This window comes from Saxophila tyrrhenica (assembly GCF_035928015.1).
Source record: "Saxophila tyrrhenica strain CCFEE 5935 chromosome Unknown scaffold_21, whole genome shotgun sequence".
NCBI classification, from domain to species: Eukaryota; Fungi; Ascomycota; class Dothideomycetes; order Mycosphaerellales; family Extremaceae; genus Saxophila; species Saxophila tyrrhenica.
In genome coordinates this window covers 117,377-136,210 of record NW_027041753.1, presented here as the reverse complement: position 1 = coordinate 136,210, position 18,834 = coordinate 117,377, and the positions used below count along the sequence as shown (strand labels likewise).

The window sequence follows — 18,834 nt, the reverse complement described above, 5'->3', positions numbered from 1 at the left end:
GGCTCTCAGGGGACCGGGGCTCTCATTGCACGGGCAGCAAAGCGCAAGAAGCGCGGTTGAAATAGCTCGACAATGCTCGTCTGTGGGTTCTCGGAGGACCGGGACTCTGTGACCATTGCAGAGGAGCATCGGAGAGTAGAACGCAGGATCTTGTGACGGAGAGAAGGCTCGCCGACATGTATCGACATGAATGATGCTAAGCATGAGCTCGTGGTGTTCACATTGTAATTGACTGTACTCACTTGCTACCGATATCCGTCCGGATCTCAGCCCCATCCTCCCTTCCCTCCGAAACCACCACTATCCTCCGCATGCCCCTTGCCCTTCCTCCCACCCCTCTGCTGCGCCGCCTCATGCTTCCTCAACTCCTCCGGCACCCGCGACAACTCACTCTTACTAATCATCTGCTTCAAATCATACATCACATCCGCATCCTCATTGCCCAAGAACGTAATCGCCACACCTTGTTTCCCCGCACGTCCCGTACGACCGATACGATGCGTGTACGCTTCAATCGTCGGCGCCATGTTAAAGTTCAGCACCAGACTGACGTCCGGAACATCGATACCACGACCAGCCAGATCCGTAGCGACGAGGATGTTGACGCTGCCGTTGCGGAGTGCTGCAAGCGCGGCTTCACGCTGGTCTTGCGTTTTACTCCCGTGCAATGTAACGGAGGAGTGGCCCATCTTCTGGATATCGCGAGCCACGACGTCACAGTTGCGCTTGATGTTGACGAAGATGATGATGGGTGGGACGAACTCGCGAGAGTTGAGGATCTCGCTAATACGCTTCTTGCGCTTGTCTTCGCCCTGGATGAACTCGACTCGCTGCTCGACGGTGTCGACGGCCTCGCCGATGTTGCCAATGGTGACAATGGCAGGGCGACGGAGGTACTTGCGAGCGATACGCTCGACAGCTGGAGGCATGGTAGCTGTGTACATCATGGTCTGGCGGTACCGATCCTTGCCGCCCAAGTGCTGTGACATGAGTGTAGCATCCTCAGCCTCGTCAGTTTCGGGCTTTTGGTTGCTTACAGGCAGGGCGTCGAGGATCTTGTTGATGGGTTCCTCAAAATTCATATCAATCATGCGGTCTGCTTCGTCCATAATCACGTAACAGCACTGAGACAGCACCAGCACGCGGCGCTCAATACAGTCGACCAGACGTCCGGGAGTGGCGATGATAATCTCAGCGCCATCGCGCATGTTGTAGCTCTGCTGTTCGATGGCGTGACCACCGACCAAAGACACGCAAGTGAAGCCAAGCGGAGTCGCGAACTTCTTAGCCTCAATCTCGATCTGCTGTGCCAGCTCGCGAGTGGGCGCAAGGATGATTGCATATGGTCCATCATTCTTGGTAGACTCGTCAAGCGGGGGAAGCGCAGAGATGTATACCAGTAGTGGCAGCAGGAACGCAGCAGTCTTTCCCGAGCCAGTGACAGCCACGCCAATCAAGTCTCGAGATTGAAGGGCAATGGGAATAGCTGCGCGCTGAACAGCTGACGGCTGTGTGTACCCAACCTCATCGACAATGTCCATCAAGTTCTTCGGCAAGCCAGACTCTGACCAGGACCGCATAGGGTTGGGGATGCCGCCGCCTTTTGTAGCAATGTTGAAGTCTTCCTTGAAAATACGCCAGTCACGCTCACGCATCTGCTCGAGCTTCTTCTCGCTCCAGTGCTTGTCGATGCCATTCCTGCCGCCTTCTTCGCGCCTTCTTCTCTCCATCTCCAGAATCTCCATGGCGCGCTCCCGTCCGGCTTCAGGGTCTCTTTCTTCAATCGCCCGTGCGTATGCCTTGGCCATGGTGTCGTTCGAGTCATCGGCAAAGCCACCTAATCGACCACGTCCGAACAAGCTTGTCCCCTCTGAACGACTCTGGTATATCGGGTTGTAGTCCGGACTTGTATCTTCCTCAGTATTCCAGGCAAAGTTGAACTTCTTTTCGGTCGTCCGCTTCCGCTTCTTCTTTGCACTGAAAGTCGAAGTGTTGGTGTCCGCACCCATATACCGTTGCTTGATCATCTCGGCTGCGACGTCGTGCTCCGAGCCCTTCTTCGAGGTCTTTGGCCCATCCTGAATTTTGAGTTCCTTTGGCGGAGGCGGCGGTGCCATATCATAGCCCTTGTTCGGCAGCGAACGCATGGATGAAGGACCCGTAGGGACCTGGCCGTTGCGGGCATTACGGGGACCTGTGGGAGGTCCGCGATGCCCGTTCGCATGACCATGAGAGGACGGAGGAGGTGGAGGAGCTGCGTGGCCGTTCGACCTGTCGGACTGCTCCCTTTGCTTCGCCTCCACAACCTCCTTCTCGCGCTTTTCCAGCGCTATACGCTCACGTTCCTTCTTCGACAAAAACTTCGGTTTGGCTGCTGCTTCGTCGGCTGCCTTCTTCTTTGCCAGCAGTTCTTCGATACTGAGTGGCTGAGCCTTTGGCGTTGGTTTGCTCCAGCCGATCTTGCGCTTCTTGGTTCCAGACTCGCTTGATACGTCGCCGTTCAAGTCGCTTGGTGGTGGTGGTGGTACCGGGTCTGATGGAGGGGGCGGCGGTAGATATGAGCTAGGCGGTGGTGGTGGTGGTGGAGGTGGCACATCGTCGTAGCCGTTCTCCATATTGCCGGCTACTCCTAGTCAGGCGCAGTTGGGTGACGATGTTGAGATAGTCTTTCAGGTGCACTCAAGTTATGGAGAGCCGGGATGCTCGGTGATGCGGGCCGAAGCGGAATTGCTACACCCAAAATGGCAGTTACGGCAAGTCTTCAATGGCAGCGCATGAAGTGGTAGTTCAAAGGTGTGATTCAGTGATGGACTTCTTGAGATGGAGTTGGTACGAAACAGCGAGTAGCGTCCATTCAATCGTGGAATAGCATTAACGGCGGCTAGGAATACTAAACTACATTGTCATACTCTCAGAGCAGACCTCACAGCTGCGCCCTCAAGGGAATGTCCTTCCATGCCTCGTCGAACCCGGCCGACCTTACCCATGTCGATACTCCTTTGGTCTTAGTATTCTCCACGCTGTCAATCGCCATGTGGCCCATCAGCAGCCAATCATCATGCTTGATCCTGAACTCATCCTTGTGCTCATATGGCTTGCAGATGCTCTGGCCGTGGGCAAGCGCTCTGATAAGCTTGGCTGAGTGCCCATCGTCATTGAAGTCGCAGACTCGGTCCTGGATGCCGTCCCAGCCGGATTGGTGTCTGGGCTTGTATTCGCGGATCTCATCCAGGCGGATGTCTGGGCATTTGCGGGAGGCGTACATCGCGAGGTCGAGCCTAGTCTTCCACTCTAGCAGACGGGCTTTGTTCTGGTCGCTGAGCCAAGCCTGTTTGAGGAAGGCCGGGAAGAAGATGGAAGAGTTGACGCAGTGCCTGATGAGAAGTATTAGATGTTGCAGTGCTGACAAGCGGAACAAGATACTCACATGTAGTAAAAGTCAAACATCACCATGTTTGGCGGATGCTGCGCGCCTGCTGTGTAGTAGCAGACAGCATTCGTCATTTCCGCAGTCTTTTCGTTGAGCTCATCTGGCTTAACGTGAAACTGTGCTGCCAGCTCGGTCATGCGCTCGCCTGCCCTAGGAATGATGCCGTCGTAGATCTTGTTGCCGTCGTCCCAATGAGCCGCGGCCTGCATGTCCTTGTCGCCATGAATGGTATCGAGTAGTTCAACGATGCTTTTCGATGGACCTCCTCGACTTTCTCTGGCAGCCTTTTCAGCCGGAAGTAAGAGCTTCCCGATCTGGTCATCGTGGCACGATGCTTGGGCGAGCGCCTCGGCCACGATAGCAGGCTGGCGGAACTCGACTCCATACCCTGCTCAACGTCAGCGAGTGTTCAGATTACTTTCGCATGCTACTCACCTAGATGAATGAACGGATGAAGAAAACCAGCAAACAGCCTCACGAACATGGCCTCAGCACGGTCGTCACCTGCAAAGACATACTTCTGTAGGACCTCTTGCCAGCTGCCCTTGTCGATCTCGTCCTGGAAGAAGCGGAGGAAAGTGTGGTAGTTGTCTCGTGGGTTGAGGTTCTTCAGGAAGCCGGCTGGGTCTTGGAGCTCCTCGAGGACTTCCTGGTTCACGGGCGGTTGAGAACGCTGATAGCTTTCGTTTGTCTCGTAGTTCTTCTGGATCTGCTCAGTCGACGCATTCAACGCCCATATCGCTAGCACATGATGGGCGATGTGGTTGTGGAGGCCCCCATCCTGAAAGAAAATATGCCAGTCCTTGTGATTCTTCTGCAGTAGTTCTGAGGCGCACTCGGTCTGTTCCTTGGTGATCCCGGTGCGGTAGTATTCAGGCCAGTCGCCAACGTCCGTACCAAGCTGGACTTTGCTTGCTGTCGCCATTGTTCTGGTTCTTGCTGCTATAGGTCGGATACTTCGTAAGATGGATGGGCTTCGGAGTCTCAACATCTGGCAGATGCCATCTCCTCTGAAGACGAAACGCTTGTACTTTAAACTACCTTGACGAACGCACAACGTTACCTCTTCAAATTGGTCGGGCTCTTTGCCATCTGCAAAGTCCGGCCACGTGACGAGTCTTACTAAAGCAATAGCCAATCAAATACTGCTCTGTCTCGCTGTGACCGCTGGATTACCAGAGTGGCAAGAGACAACGAGCCTGGACGGCAGGCCAAGGCTGAGACTGTTCGTCTTTGAGATCCTTCGCGTGTGTTGATCTGCTTGATTGATAATCGAGGAGTTTTCAGTCTGCAATCTGTGGTTTGAGAAGAAGAGATGGAGTCAATCCGCGATTCCGAAAGTTGGGCTCGCCTGGCTCGTGCTGCCGCGACTTAGCGTGTGTTCTGAACGTCACGTCGTCTCTCCTATCCAATAATCAACGTGTTCCTGGAGCGAACATGAAGAGGAAGCGGAAGACTCAGCGGGATGCTCGCGAAGGCAAGCGACAGAAGCTGGTCCACGGCTCAACACAGCCTCCGGCGTGGACTCTGCTCCGGCAATACTACCCAACTGTGTTGACACTCAGACGATATCTGGCCTCACGATTGCCCAAGAACCGCCGGAAACGCGTGCTACATTACGGACGTGGCAATGACAACAATGCCGATGCGGATGTTCATGTGGTAGGACTCCTGGATAGTGTTACTGTGGGCACTTTCAACCACAGCCCCAAGAACGATGAGGACCTGGAGAAAGACATCACGGTCTTTACACAGCAGGTGTCCGAGTCTTCGGCAACCATTGGCCCCACGCAAGGTGCCTTGAAGCAGTCCGAAGTAGGTCGCACTCATATCTGATCTCTTTTGTGGAATTTCTGTCACCATGTCACGACTGTAGTAGGGCTACTGATTATGTACAGATCGTTGATTTCGTTCTCTGGCAACTGTTCCGAAGACACTCTGGCTCACATGCGCCCTCGCATATGCTTTGTCGTGGCTATCAGAAGTACGCTACAAACTCGACAACCGGCGCGGGCGTATGCGCCGTCCCTGGAGTGCCGGGTCTCTTCTGCAATACCGAGCACCATTACATTTCAAGATTGAAAAAACATCCATGGTCCACTCTGCCTTCTCTTCTTGGCCGACATGGCGAACGCATACTTGCGGACCTTCTGTTCCATTGTGGATTGTTCGAGCAAGTTACGGGCGGCAGCAACCTGAATCAAATTAGTGGTGTGCCACTCAGCGACCTGAAGCCTTTGCCTCAGCATAATTCAGAACCCGATGGCCAGTCCATTGTCATCCTATCACTACCGGCGGAGGAACGCGTGAAGCAGGCTGCTGTGTCTGTGCGAAAAGTGTCGGACATTCGCTTTCTCCGCCATCGCATGCTATACGCAAAGCCTGTCGTGTCTGCTCAAGGCCATGTCCGCTTTGGTTTGGGTCATGCCCACGCTCTTAACCAGCGTCAAGTGGATAATGAGGATATTCGAGCAAAGCACATCTTAAAATACGTCTTTCCAAAGCAATTCGGACTGCATAATGTCCTTGCTTCGCAAACTGACATCCAGGACACCTCGCAGCCTTTCATGGACTACACTGACCGCGAAAAGGAGATTGCTCGCTTGATCTGCGACTGGAAGAGAAGGCGAGGACCCGCGGAGGAATCTGGACCCAACGAGCCGCCGTTACCGAAAAGGCTGCGCGGCGGTGCCGTGCTGCTTGCCAGTCGCCTGCTTAAGCGCCATTCCAGGAGTGCATACACTGCATTGCTTGACCATTACTGTCCCAGTCCTATAAAGGATGACTTCAATCCGGAAACTATTACCAAGCACGCCTCCACATCGGCACAAGTCTCTGCGTTTTGCAGAGCAGTCACATCGAAGGTCTTTCTGGCAGAGCTCTGGGGGGATGGTGACGCAAAGCATCACAATCGGCAGATACTACTACGAAGCGTCGACAAGTTTATCCGTCTGCGACGCTACGAGAGCCTGACGCTGCATGATGTACTGCAACGCATACAGCTCAGCGGCATTGGATGGATGTCTCCCGAACCTGTGAAACAAGACGAAAAGATGAGCCAGTCAGACTTCACAAAACGCAAGGAGCTCATGGCCGAGCTGCTGTACTACCTTTTCGACTCCTTCCTCATCCCGCTGATACGAGGCCACTTCCACGTGACGGAGTCTGGAGCCCACCGGAACCAGCTGTTCTACTTTCGACACGATGTTTGGAAGGCGCTGTCAGATCCGGCTCTTGCTGCTCTCAAGGAAACTATGTTAGAAGAGAGCAGGACTGCGAATCTCAAGACGGCGATGGAGAAGCGTGCGCTCGGCGTAAGCAAAGTCCGCCTGCTGCCGAAGGAGCATGGCATGCGTCCGATCATCAATCTGCGGAGGCGTATGCCACGGATGAAGAATGGCCAGTTGGTGCTGGGGAAGAGCATCAACAGCATCCTCACTCCCGCGTTCAGTGTCTTGAACTATGAGAAGGAAGCTAATGTGGGCATTCTTGCCTCTGCCATGTTCTCGGTGGAAGACATCTATCCCTGCTTGCAGTCTTTTCGGCAGAATCTTAGCAGACAAGGTCTTCTGGACAAGCCGCTGTTCTTCGCCAAGGTTGATGTCAAAGCCTGCTTCGACACCATCCCACAACAGCGACTGATGGAATTGGCGAGGACCATCCTTGCGCACGATGAGTATCGCATCGCAAAGTACGCCAGAGGCAAGCTGATCGGCAGCCACAACCAGCAGACGCCCGGCTTCGGATCCAAACCGTCGTGGCGCTTCCTCACCAGAGCGGGTGCTGGCAAAGACGACTTCGACTTCACCGCTGAGACCAGGGCCGATACCGAAGATGGCCGAACACGTTCAGTCTATGTCGACGGCGTTGTCCAGAAGTCGGAGAGCCGCAAAGCAGTTCTGGACCTGTTAGAAGAACATATCCAGTCCAACCTAATCCAGCTCGGCAACAAGTACTACCGGCAGAAAGAAGGCATACCGCAAGGCTCGATCGTCTCCAGTCTGCTGTGCAGTTACTTCTACGCCGAGATGGAGCGGGAGCTGCTCGGCTTCATCAATGATGGCCGTAGCATCTTACTGAGATTGATCGACGATTTCCTGGTCATCAGCACTGAGCGGGGCGTGGCAGAGCGCTTCCTGCGGGTGATGCATGCAGGCGTACCAGAGTATGGCGTTGAAGTGAAGGCGGAGAAGAGCCGGGTCAACTTCGAGGTCGAGATTGGTGGTCGAGCGGTACCGAGACTGCCTGTTGAGTGTGACTTTCCTTACTGTGGCACTGCTATCAATACTGTCACGTTGGACTTGAGCAAAGACAAGGAGAGGCGGAAGAAAAGCAGTGAGTCGCTTCTATCATCAGACTGCCTGTGCGAAGCTGACGAGAGATGTCCAGATATCCCTGACTCCATGAGCGTCGAGTACTCGAAGCTGCCGGGACAGACCTTCTACCGCAAGACGTTGAGGTGGGTTCAGCACTTCCATGCACTCGGTTGTTCCTTCGCACTGATCATCGACCGCAGCGCACTCAAACTCCAGATGCAGCCCATGCTGCTCAGCACATCCTACAACCGCGTCCCGACGGTCCTCTCCAATCTTCACCACAGCTTCACGGAGGTGGCGCAAAAGTGCTACCACTACATCCACTCATTATCGCAAGCAAAACAGCCACCACCACGGCTGCTCATCCGTAAGTCGCGGCCTATTCTGCTTTTGTTTTCCCCGAAGCAAACATTTGAGGGCGAAAAATGCAAAACATTCAGCAGGCGGTATTCCCGCAAGGTCACCCATTGCAGTACTAATCACCCGATTGGCGTCTTCAGTCCAGGAGAGCGGACGGGATCCTCTTCATCTCACCATCTGTGGCCGAATGTGAAAGGAAGAGGACGAGGTGGTTTTAAGAATGCAAGAAACGCTGACCAGAATGTTTGTAGGGACGGTCGATGATCTGATCAAGCTTGCTTGTGTACTAATGAAGCGACGGAAGCGCACGAAGAAGGATGTGGTGCCTTTTGAGTGCGAGGTGGGGAATGCTCAGGCGAGATGGTACGTCTAGTATCTCCTTCCTATCTTACGATCGTTGTTTGTGGTGCTGTGCCAGAGCAGCTGAAGCCAAGACCTGAGTTCCTGCTTCGCAGAATCTCGGACATCCAACGAGCCACACTCCGCAAGAGAGCTTCAGAGCTGCAAGCCACCGCCTCCCAAACTTTGTGTTTCAAGATCTGCAGTCCAGAGCCGCTTTGCTGCGAGATACTGCACCCTGCTTTTGGTGCGCGATACGAGTGCGAGCACGAGTTGCTAACGTTTATCGATGACGCAGGCTTGCATGTACGGCGTTCCGCGATGTTTTTGGGCGGAGGCAGACGAAGTATAAGGAGTTGCTTGGGTGGGTGGAGGGGCAGTTGAGGTTGCCTGGGTTGCGGAGGGAGGGGAGGATATTGGAGGCGGTTGTGGAGGTTTGATGATGTTGGCAAAGGGTGTGTGAGGGGCCGGGAGGTCGGGGGGTGGAGTAGTGGGGGATACGCAGTGAGATTCGTGCAGTGTTACTCGCAGAACCTGCGGCTTCATGCACATGTTCTTGGGGCTGGTATGGCGATCGTGGCAGGCGATCTAGATTGGGGTCGAGGAATGCTGCTTGCCGCCGTCACTACCTTGTGCTGCAGTGGGCGATCATGAACACACAGTCAACGAGCAAAGTGTAAATGTACATGTATCTTGAGCTTATCGTCAGATCGAAGAGCAGAACCGCCGCGGAGCGCGCTGGCGCTTGCTGGCGAGTGGTGTAGACCAAGCATTCGAAGGCGTTTTCCCAGCGGCCCAGCCTCACCCGCAGACACCTGCATCTGCAGACCACCGGCCACTCCTTGATTGCAGCTGCAGCATTCCACGGTGATGACGGCGGTGGGCGGACAATCGCATTGTTGTTATCGTCAGCCACTTGTGCACATGGACTTAACTCTCAACTCACGAGCCTGTCGTTCGTAAACATCTCCATAACGAAATCGATCTATCTTTAAACCTTCGTTCTTGACGAAGGATTCTATTCAAGCCACCCGCATCATCCACCGATTGGCTGGACTCAACGTGCGCTAGCACCAGGGGAAGGAAGGATAGTCGGGCTGGAGAAAGGACGAACGATCGGATCCGAGTAAAGGATGACGGCTGCTGCTTGTCCTCCAACTCTGCTACCGTCGGCACGCTTCATCCACCATTTCTCTGCCCCCTTGACGCCGCTGGACGAGGGCCTGGACGCGGACGACCGACGACAGCACAATTGGGATGGTTTGAAGAGCGACGGGTGTACAGGCGGCGATAATATTAATATTCTTCCATTGAGAAATGATTATCTTCACTCACTGATTTTGCGGCAACGGTGGAGCGCCAGCGGACGGTATTCAGGGAGTACTGGGGACAGGAGGAGGAGTTCTGCCGGTCTGAGACAGGCTGAGACTGTTGCGGCGCCGCGGGTCTTCAATTCAAGGACGAGACCTCAGCGGTCATTGTCGGAGCCTTTCGGGAGGCCGGCGACAATGGCGGTTGTGGTTGAAGAAGAGCGGGAGGCAGCGGGCAATGGCGAGGGGAATGCACCGAGTAGCCCGCCCGATCTGAGCTATTCGAAGTCATCGAAGAGTTCCTCGAGATCCGGCGACTCAGACACGGACGAGAATGTCTCAATGGAAAAGCTGGAGCAGTTGGACGAGGGCAGCGTCGATGAGCGAGACGAGGTCGAACATCGAGATGACAGCAACTTAAGAGCAGAGAACCGCCCCACGCTTCGTCGACCGCCACAGCGATCTTCGTTTTCACCTCCATTGACCATGAAAGAGCAGAAGTATCCGAGTCTGAAGGGTGCGGTGAGTGGGGTGCTAAGAGATCAGTCCTTGAGTCTTCCACAACGTCGAGGGTTGCGCAGAGGGGTTACAAGTCCCGCCTCGCCTTCATTCACGATGGGGGGAGCACAGAAGACATCGTCGAGATCACCTTCACCGAAGAATCTCTCGAGGCAGAGCAGCATGACCATCTCGCCACAGACGTACACTGGCGCCAACGGCAGACTATCGACCGAGTTGCGATCGCCAAATACGATTGGCAATATGGAGCGACGGAAGTCCTGGCAGCCAGGACGAAAGAGCGTGAAGCAGCTGGAAGCCGAGTGTGACAACCTGGATGAGGAGGTTCCAGACGAAGCTGTTCTTGAGAACGTCCCGATATCACCAATGCCAGGACAGACACGGCTTTCACCACGAACTAGTAGATCAACGACACCAAGTCCGCATCGAAGGCCACCGCCACAGCAGCACTCGACACTACACTCTGTACCATCGCACACCAATCTCCATTCCGCGAAAGTTCCTAAGAACGCCAAACGACCTTCAGCGCCGACGATCATGCCCAACGGCCAATATGGCTCTCCTCGATCACCACGACATGTCCGACCACCTATGCTACAACACAGTAATACAATGCCATCGCATTTCATGGATCCGTTGATGAGGAGGCATCGTTCGAAGTCGTGGACGGAGGACTTGAACGAAGAGGCGAAGGCGCTCTCTGCAGCACTGGAAGAGTACGCAGACCGCAAGTCGGTAGAAAGACACGGCTCGGGTGCGAACAGCGTCTCGAGCAGTCCGCCACGAGCAGACAGCATGCCGAAGATTCAACGGGCGAAGACTACGATCATGGACATGCCTCCTCTGTCGTATGGAAGTGTCATGATCGATCCTCTGCCTTCAAGCAAGGAGAAGGAAGCTGTATTGTCGAAGACAAGGCCTTCGTGGCTGCCTCCGAAGGACCAGAAGGAGGACAAGAAGCATATCAAGGAGTGGGAGGCGATGATGGCTCGCGCTGCGGAGAATGAGAGGAAACGTCAGCTCAAGGAGCGAGAAGCTCAGGAAGACAGCGATGAGATGAAAGACAATCTTGCTCGGATTTGGGAGCAGCACGTCTTGCAGAATTGGGACATTGTTATCGCTGAGCCGCGCACGCGAGAGCTCTGGTGGCGGGGCGTGACTCCTAAATCTCGTGGTGTCGTATGGCAGAAGGCGATCGGCAATGAACTTCAGCTGAACGTCTCGTCATTCGAAGCCGCGCTCAACCGCGCCAACGCTCTGGAAGAGAAGACTGCTCAAATGAGCCCAGACGACCGCGCCGGAAGCGACGGAGCCGCCTGGTTCGCTGCCATCGCTCGCGATGTGCCCGTCACTTGCCCCGAGCTGCGGGAAGCAGAAGAGCGCACCCAGTTTGAATCCGCGCTCCGTGACGTGCTGAAAGCGTACGCCATCTACCGCCGCGACGTCGGGTACGTGTACGGCACGCACCTCATCGCCGGGCTACTGTGTCTCCACCTCCGACCCGTGGACGCCTTTATCTCGCTCGCCAACATGCTCAATCGACCACTTCCGCTCGCCTTTCTGGCCCACGACGTCACAGCCATGGGCCGAGCGTACGAACTCGTAATGAGCACACTCAAGTACAAACTCCCGCGCCTCCACGACCACCTTGTCTCGGACTCCATCCTCGCTGGCCGAATCGGCGAGATTCTGGACCCCATGTTCCGCTGCCTATTCGCCTACCATCTGCCCGTCGGGCACGTAAGCAGACTCTGGGACGTCTTCGCCTTCGAAGGCGACAAAGTGCTCATCCGCGCCGCGGTCGCCGTGCTCGTGAAGCTGGAACCGCGCCTCTACGGTTCTCGGGAGGAGATTCTGAACATTGTCGGCTGGCAGAACGAGAAAGGTCTAGATCTCGGGAGTGAAGAGGAGTTCATGAATGCCGTGCGCGACGCGGGTAAAGTCGACGGGAGGAAGGAGGAGGTGAAGCCGGTGTATGTTTGAAGCTTGGAAGAACGACAGGATGACAGGACCTAAGATTGGATTGGATGGGATGGAATTGGGTTTTTCCGCGTACGAGCAACGGATGCATTGCTGGGCGTTTAAGGGGATAAACGGCACGCGAGTGCGGCTGTATGGGGGCTGTGACGCTCTTGGGTAGGGAATGCATCGCAGGGGATAGGAGAGGATGACCTAGAGACTTTGTACGTATTGTGTATAGTGGCGCTGAGATGCCGTGTATGATGAGTTTGATCTCTAGCCCCTCTCAGCGGCTCGTGAGGTTGAGTGGTCGAGCAGATGGGGATGGGTGAAATAGCTGAGCCTCTGGTCTCGATCACGCTTCTGGGTGAAGCTCAAATTCGTCGCTGTGAATCTGGCATGTGAAAGCGCTTGGACCACCCCGGCTTCACAAAACATTCCTCCATGAACTAGGCTCTCCTAAGACTCACCACCGACTCAACAACCACAAACAACTCAACAACCCAGAACAGAAACAACAATTTCAGCTCCCAGTCGACAAGACACGAGCAGCGAACATCCGACACCACCTCCGCCATGCCGGTCACCGTGAGCACCACTTCCAGTGTGCCGACTGGCATCGGCCACACCACGTCCCGCGTCGAAGTGAGCGTCGAGCCGGACATCACCGCAGCTCCCACCACCCCACAGACCGTCTCTTCCGACGTCACCAACAACCGCGAAGCCGTCGTGCAGCAGAGTATCCACGAGGCACTCCCGAAGCTCCTTGCGCAGGCGTGTGAGGCTGCGGCCACGGTCACGGGGTCAGAGAGCACGGGAACATTCACTGATTACTATCGCGATCGCCACTCCCGCTCCTACCCGGCCCCACCCATCCTCAAGCCGGAAGACTGCGTCAAGATCAGCTTCTTGGTCCACGGAACTTCCCACGAAGCGGTGGTGTCCAAGGACTTGAAGATCCAGCAGCTCGTGGACCACTACCTTGCCGAGCAAGACTTCGAGTGGGAGCTGCGCTTCAACAACCGCGTGCTCAAGCCTTCGGACTCCGTCGGCAGTGTAGGTCTCACAATACCATATCAAAGCGAACAACACTTCTGCAGCTCGAGATGGCTCATGGGGACGTGCTGAAGATGGAGACGTGGGCAAAGGATGGGGAGCACTGAGCGGTAGACGGGTGAGAGGACAGCGAGCAGCGCATGGCCTTGCCGACAAGTTGGTCGCGATGGAGAAGCCGCCGCGCAATCAAAGCTAGGTTGCGATGGACAGGGCGGACGTCGGAGAGCTTCCACAGTGGGACAATCGTCCCCTGTCTCCGGTGCTGTTGAAGTTGATCATATGAGTGTTGACCACGAAGTTCATTGACCTCACTCAATAATCCTCGCTTTTTCTTCCTTTCCTTTCCTTTCCTTTCCTTTCCTTTCCTAAACCTGCATGGTCAAGTTGACTGATACCGCCCGCACCGTAAGGACCGCGTCCTGATATTGTTGCTGGACGTCGTACAGCTGACACAGTCGAAGATCGCGTGAAGGACGACGATGAGCTCGAGATCTTTACTGTGGAGTAAGATGGGGGGGGGGCGGGGACGGGGAAACTGGTGCGGCGGCTTTCAACCGGAATCGAGAGTTGTCGGTGCAAGGTGGGAGACGTTCTTCGAAAGAGATGTGACGTCGGCTTCATGTGACAACGGTTGACCCCTTCAATTTTCCTTCCTCACTGTTTCCAAATTCTCTCTTGCGCAGCTGAACTTCTTCGACATCACTTCCGACACCAGCGCATCGAGCAACAACCACCATGTCGATCAGAGTCGCGGCCAGCGTTCCAACCGGATCCCGCTTCTCCTACACGGTGAATATGGCTCTCAGCACAACTACCGACACCAATCTTCAAATCGCGACCTCCGGAGATGAGAGCTCGCACTCTTCCCTCCACGACAAGGTCCTCGAACCTCTTACGTCTGCAGTGTACGACATTCGCAACGCAGTCGCCGACCCGGGAGAAGCATACCCAATCGCCCAAATCGACGACAGCATCGCCATCAGATGCAGTGTCGTGATCACGAGCCACACCGACTACCCCTCTTGGTAGAAGGTCCGTGGCGAGAGCATGAAGCTTTGCGTCAATAGGCGTTGCACCCTGGAAGCAGTCAAAGAATACTTCGCCAACAGCCTTCAGCTAGATCCGGCCGCATTCAGGCGGGTGGAAGTGCTGGGACAAGAAATGCAGGACTTGTCAAAGAGTCCGGCCGCGGTAGGAATCAATCAGTGTTCCAAGCGCTTCCTCACTGACATCATCGTAGCTCGACATGGAGGATGGAGATTTCATTGGGTTCTTTCAGCATGAGTGCGACTGCGGATGTTTCCGAAGGCCGTGGAGTACAACATGCAGACCACAAGGCGACAGAAGGCGGGCGTTTGCTCTTCTGTCTGCTGTACTAGCAAAGGTGGGATTTTACGGACAGAGAGCAGGCAGGAAGACCGAACCTTCCACCGCGTGGATAGCGAACGGGCAACGGGCATGGCGGCAGAGTGTGAGGTGGTGCTGCCCAATACAGCTGTCTTAGACTTACCACGAGAGCCGCTATCGTTTGTCCTCGTGTCTCAACTGCCTTCCTGCATGTTTCTGTTGACTTCTTCCAGACCCTTGTTTCAGGAGTCGTTGACAGCGCTTTGTCTAGGTTCGCTTTCGCTGACGTCTTCGCTTCTGATGGTCCTCAAAGACGCAAATTCCTCACATCTCTGGACCACTTCATATCATCTCCGCCAATACGCAGAAAATGTCGGTCAGGATCGTCCTCGAAATCACACCCGGCGCAGCACCCGCCTCCTGGACCCTCGAGACATCTCCCAACTTCGCACTCGCCACCGATGCCGCCGCTCTCGTCAACCTCCAGCAGAAGCTCTTCAGTGTGGTGGGTGACGTCTCCAGAACAATCATCGAGAAGGCCAGCAGGCCCGAAAATGCCACCTCACCAGGCCAGGTAGCAACTCATGCCGGAAAACCAGCAGAAGGCCCTTCGACGAAGTAGCCTTCGCAAGCCTTGGGCGAGCGGGTCCTCTGCGACACCTTCGGTCACATCATCAACCCGATCTTCTGCGACGAGATGTCCGTTGCATGAGGGAAGTTGAAAGGACGGCAATTGCGGCGGAGTGTAATAGCTTCTCTGTCGCCGTGATTGATATGGACCGTGATTTGGAGAAGACGTACCGCGTCGGATGGGACTGCAAGCTCGCTGACGTGGTGGACCGCTTCTCTGCCGACTACGGCATCTCACTGGATGGTTCGGAAGTTTACAAAAGTGGGCAAGGACGAAAGGCGGATCTTTCGAAAACTTTCTCTCAGGTGAGGTGCCCCGAAGAGTAAGTCAAGTGAAGATGCTGACCAGTCCATAGCATCCGGGAGTTTACGTGACACATGGCATTGGTGGAGTGCTCGAGCTTCACAAGAAAGGGTAGCGCTGTGTCGAAGCGGTCGCTGGGCCCCAGAGAATGGATTGCACAATGGTCTTGAGAGCCAGCGGGTAGCATGAAGTGCTGAGCGCACGGTGAAGGAAGGGCCAGGCGTAGATGTGCGTAGTTCGGTTGGGTCTTCCAGGCAGAGCTCGAAAACGCTCGCGGAGGAGAGAGTTTAGCGTTCAGAATGCTGACCCATCGGCTTTAAGTTGAATGCATGTGACAGCCCCACTGTTCATTTTGAAAGCTTTGCCGCGGGACCTCACTCAACTTCTTGACACACCACCACCTCTCACACTCTCACTGCAAACAACCACAGCACAGTCACCATGTCGGTCAAGATCAGCACAAACGTTCCGACCAGCGAAGGCCACACGCCGTACATCGTAGAAGTGTCTCTCGACAGCTCCGGTAGCCAAACTTCTGGACCCGTCAAAGTTGGGAAGAAAGCCGACGCAAGAACGAGCGCCGCAGCTGCGGCAGAGGCGAAGCTGAAGCGCAAGATCCTCCACATCGTTCCAGCGCTCGTCGCCAAAATCCACAAGGCCATCCAACCGGCAGAGAAGGCAGACGACCAGGTGTTCCTCAGAGTACAATCCTGCATCTTGATCAAGGTCGACTACGAGCCGAGGGACGTGTAGTCCTATGAACTTTACGTCCACGTGGATTGCACGATGAAGTCTCTCCTCCAGGGGCTGGCCGAAGAATGGGATACCGGTATGGACTTCTTGGTGTCCCGGCACAATGGTGTAAAGGTCAACGAATTGGCCACTCCATCTAAGGTACACTCACCATTAAGTTGCCTGTAGCTGCATTGCTGACAATATCCTAGCTTGGATGGAAGAGCGGAGAGCTCCTCGAAGTTTGGGACACCGATGGGCCGGAGGAAGAGGATCTGTAGCTTCGGGAGGGAGTCGGAAGCGCCACAGGGCGCCCATACATCGTTCGGTTCTGACGGCCAGCCATTGGCATGCAGCTTCGAGCGCGCAGAGGATGAAGTCAGGACATAGCTGGCAGGATTTCCATGGAATGCCAACTAGAGCTTTGAACATCGTCGCGCAGGGCAGTCTCCAGAACTCGGCACCCGGTGCGTCAGCCTGAAAGTGAATGCATGTGACAGCGCGTTCGCAACCCCACTAGTCCTTTTCGAAATTCTGCCGTGCCACTTGTCATTCTTCTTCACTTCCCACACCCACCATTTGACGAAGTGTCTAGACAACACGACCAGCAACCATGTCGGTCAAGATCACCACCGAGATACCAAGCAGCGCGAAGCCTATCTCTTACACAGTCGAAGTAGCTCTCGCGCCAGCCACAGGAACCAAGCGCAAGAGATCCGACGACCGTGAAGAGAGGTCCGCAGCCCAGCGTGAGGTGCTCGCAATCGTGCCAGAGCTCATCCACAACATCCACTCGTCAGCCAGCAACAGATTCCTCACTGATGACGATACCGTGACAGTCGTTCTGATGTGGGAAAGCGCCGTATCGGATCGTGAGAAGAAGACTTACTACGCCCACCCGGACTGCAAGATGCAGGCGATGCTAGATTCCTACCGCATCTTCCTTGACTTCAAGGAGTCCGAGCAAGTCTTCATGAAGCAGATGTGCGGGAACATGGAGGTCACGGATGGCATCGTGCACGGCACCGACACGCCTCGCAAGGTTCGTCGTATGTTGAATATGGGTTTTTCCTCTGCTAATGTTGTCTCAGCTCGGGTTCAAGGCGGGTGACACTGCCAGGGTGTGGTTGCAGTGACTAGATATATTCGATTGAGCTGGATCGACCCTGAGGTTTTAGTACGCATTAACCAACGTACATGAAGCCGGACAGAGAGCTGACTGCAGTGCAAAGCCGGACGAACGAACTCAAATCCAAGACTAGATGACCATCTGCACTCATGCTGCAAAACTGGAAGACAATGTGTCTGGGAGGAGGGTATGAACCGGTAGTATCGTGCGTAGGCTGTGTGGAAAGCGTTCAGCAGACTTGTGTTTACTTAGTTGCACAAAGAAATGCATTCTTACGTGGCTTCTCTCGCTCCCTCCTAGAGCTCGCCCATGGGTATCATCTCGCTCGTCAAAGTCCATCGAAGTCTCCTTTCCCGCCCAACGCCGCCGCTATGCGCAATCATTTCATCCTCCGCTCCTCGCATCATCTCCGCCCACCCCTCACAAATCCCCACCACCGCCCGCAATCTTCTTCAACTCCCACTCCTTGGTGAACTCCTGATCCAGAATCTGCAGCTCCTTCACCAACTCCTGACACGCCTGCACCACCGCCTCCTTCGGACTGACCTCCCCATCCGTCTGCACGCGCAGCTTGAAGACGGCGAACAGCGGGTGCGGGACCTGGTAGCCGGCGAAGACGACGTGCTCGGACTTGACGAGTTTGGCGCGCAGCAGGTTGCCGAGGGTGTGGTCTTCTTTGTTGAAGGTGAACATGGCGGCGTGGGGGACGCCTGGGTATTACCGTCGAATATTAGCATTTTTGACATTTTCATGTGATAGTGGAATGGTATCATCTTACGCGTCTCCGGCTCAAACTCGACCTTCTTCTCCCCATCCTCCAGCAAGAACAGCTCGTACCTGTCCGGCGGCAGGTCAGCGAGGACGTCAATCTTGGTCCCGACATTGCCGTTGATGCGCGGGTCGAGGGAGCACGAGTAGCGCGAGGCGTTGCTCCACGAGCCGACGGGGGCTTTGCCGCCCTTGGCGTGAATAGTGAGGGCGCCAAAGACGGGTTCGTAGGCCATATTGTTGTACAGGTTTGGTGATACAGGTGGATGCGATGCCGACATGGATGTGTGTGTAGGATGTTGGGGGAGATGGAGACAACGTACCTGTCTGGAGCGTTCATTTTGGGGAGATTGGGTGTCGTGACACCTGGTGAAATTTGCAAACGAGTGACGTTCGCAGCATGTGAAGGGAGGAAGGTGCGATCGTGAAGTCGATGGAGGAAGATCTTGATAAGATCAGCCTCAAGGATCTTCGGATCTAGCCGTGGTGTCGCTGTCTTCAGATGCGGCTGACGGACTTCAGCCCGCGGAGATGCTGTGGCTGTTGTCGGGAATAAGTCGAGAACTTCACTGGAAGTGCTTCGTGAGTCGTCGGTGTTGTCGAGAGATGACTGAGAGAGGTATTGGTGATGTGTA

At 55.1% G+C, this 18,834-nt stretch overlaps 10 protein-coding genes across 10 annotated transcripts; 7 read left to right on the top strand and 3 right to left on the bottom strand.

Moving 5' to 3' along the window:
- Positions 1-266: 266 nt before the first annotated feature.
- On the bottom strand, positions 267-2,615 carry PRP28 (mRNA splicing protein prp28; the record flags this gene model as incomplete). Its single annotated transcript, XM_064807391.1, has 1 exon — positions 267-2,615. One exon carries the CDS (start codon positions 2,613-2,615, stop codon positions 267-269), a length of 2,349 nt encoding a protein of 782 aa, XP_064654405.1.
- Positions 2,616-2,923: 308 nt separating this feature from the next.
- Positions 2,924-4,355, bottom strand: LTR77_010167 (uncharacterized protein; the record flags this gene model as incomplete). The annotated part of the gene is made up of 3 exons (XM_064807390.1): positions 2,924-3,374; positions 3,428-3,818; positions 3,866-4,355. The coding sequence occupies 3 exons, from the start codon at positions 4,353-4,355 to the stop codon at positions 2,924-2,926; spliced, it is 1,332 nt and encodes a 443-aa protein (XP_064654404.1).
- Positions 4,356-4,867: 512 nt separating this feature from the next.
- On the top strand, positions 4,868-8,370 carry EST2 (Telomerase reverse transcriptase; the record flags this gene model as incomplete). Its single annotated transcript, XM_064807389.1, has 2 exons — positions 4,868-5,245; positions 5,329-8,370. The coding sequence occupies 2 exons, from the start codon at positions 4,868-4,870 to the stop codon at positions 8,368-8,370; spliced, it is 3,420 nt and encodes a 1,139-aa protein (XP_064654403.1).
- Positions 8,371-9,953: 1,583 nt separating this feature from the next.
- LTR77_010165 (uncharacterized protein) lies at positions 9,954-12,257 on the top strand (the record flags this gene model as incomplete). The annotated part of the gene is made up of 1 exon (XM_064807388.1): positions 9,954-12,257. One exon carries the CDS (start codon positions 9,954-9,956, stop codon positions 12,255-12,257), a length of 2,304 nt encoding a protein of 767 aa, XP_064654402.1.
- A 552-nt stretch (positions 12,258-12,809) lies between these two features.
- Positions 12,810-13,396, top strand: LTR77_010164 (uncharacterized protein; the record flags this gene model as incomplete). The annotated part of the gene is made up of 2 exons (XM_064807387.1): positions 12,810-13,289; positions 13,334-13,396. The coding sequence occupies 2 exons, from the start codon at positions 12,810-12,812 to the stop codon at positions 13,394-13,396; spliced, it is 543 nt and encodes a 180-aa protein (XP_064654401.1).
- A 1,139-nt stretch (positions 13,397-14,535) lies between these two features.
- LTR77_010163 (uncharacterized protein) lies at positions 14,536-15,258 on the top strand (the record flags this gene model as incomplete). The annotated part of the gene is made up of 2 exons (XM_064807386.1): positions 14,536-14,760; positions 14,950-15,258. The coding sequence occupies 2 exons, from the start codon at positions 14,536-14,538 to the stop codon at positions 15,256-15,258; spliced, it is 534 nt and encodes a 177-aa protein (XP_064654400.1).
- A 753-nt stretch (positions 15,259-16,011) lies between these two features.
- On the top strand, positions 16,012-16,323 carry LTR77_010162 (uncharacterized protein; the record flags this gene model as incomplete). Its single annotated transcript, XM_064807385.1, has 1 exon — positions 16,012-16,323. The coding sequence occupies one exon, from the start codon at positions 16,012-16,014 to the stop codon at positions 16,321-16,323; it is 312 nt and encodes a 103-aa protein (XP_064654399.1).
- A 33-nt stretch (positions 16,324-16,356) lies between these two features.
- Positions 16,357-16,583, top strand: LTR77_010161 (uncharacterized protein; the record flags this gene model as incomplete). Its single annotated transcript, XM_064807384.1, has 2 exons — positions 16,357-16,464; positions 16,515-16,583. The coding sequence occupies 2 exons, from the start codon at positions 16,357-16,359 to the stop codon at positions 16,581-16,583; spliced, it is 177 nt and encodes a 58-aa protein (XP_064654398.1).
- Positions 16,584-16,915: 332 nt separating this feature from the next.
- Positions 16,916-17,438, top strand: LTR77_010160 (uncharacterized protein; the record flags this gene model as incomplete). Its single annotated transcript, XM_064807383.1, has 2 exons — positions 16,916-17,344; positions 17,394-17,438. 2 exons carry the CDS (start codon positions 16,916-16,918, stop codon positions 17,436-17,438), a joined length of 474 nt encoding a protein of 157 aa, XP_064654397.1.
- Positions 17,439-17,851: 413 nt separating this feature from the next.
- RPB11 (DNA-directed RNA polymerase II core subunit) lies at positions 17,852-18,435 on the bottom strand (the record flags this gene model as incomplete). Its single annotated transcript, XM_064807382.1, has 2 exons — positions 17,852-18,141; positions 18,210-18,435. 2 exons carry the CDS (start codon positions 18,433-18,435, stop codon positions 17,852-17,854), a joined length of 516 nt encoding a protein of 171 aa, XP_064654396.1.
- Positions 18,436-18,834: the final 399 nt, after the last annotated feature.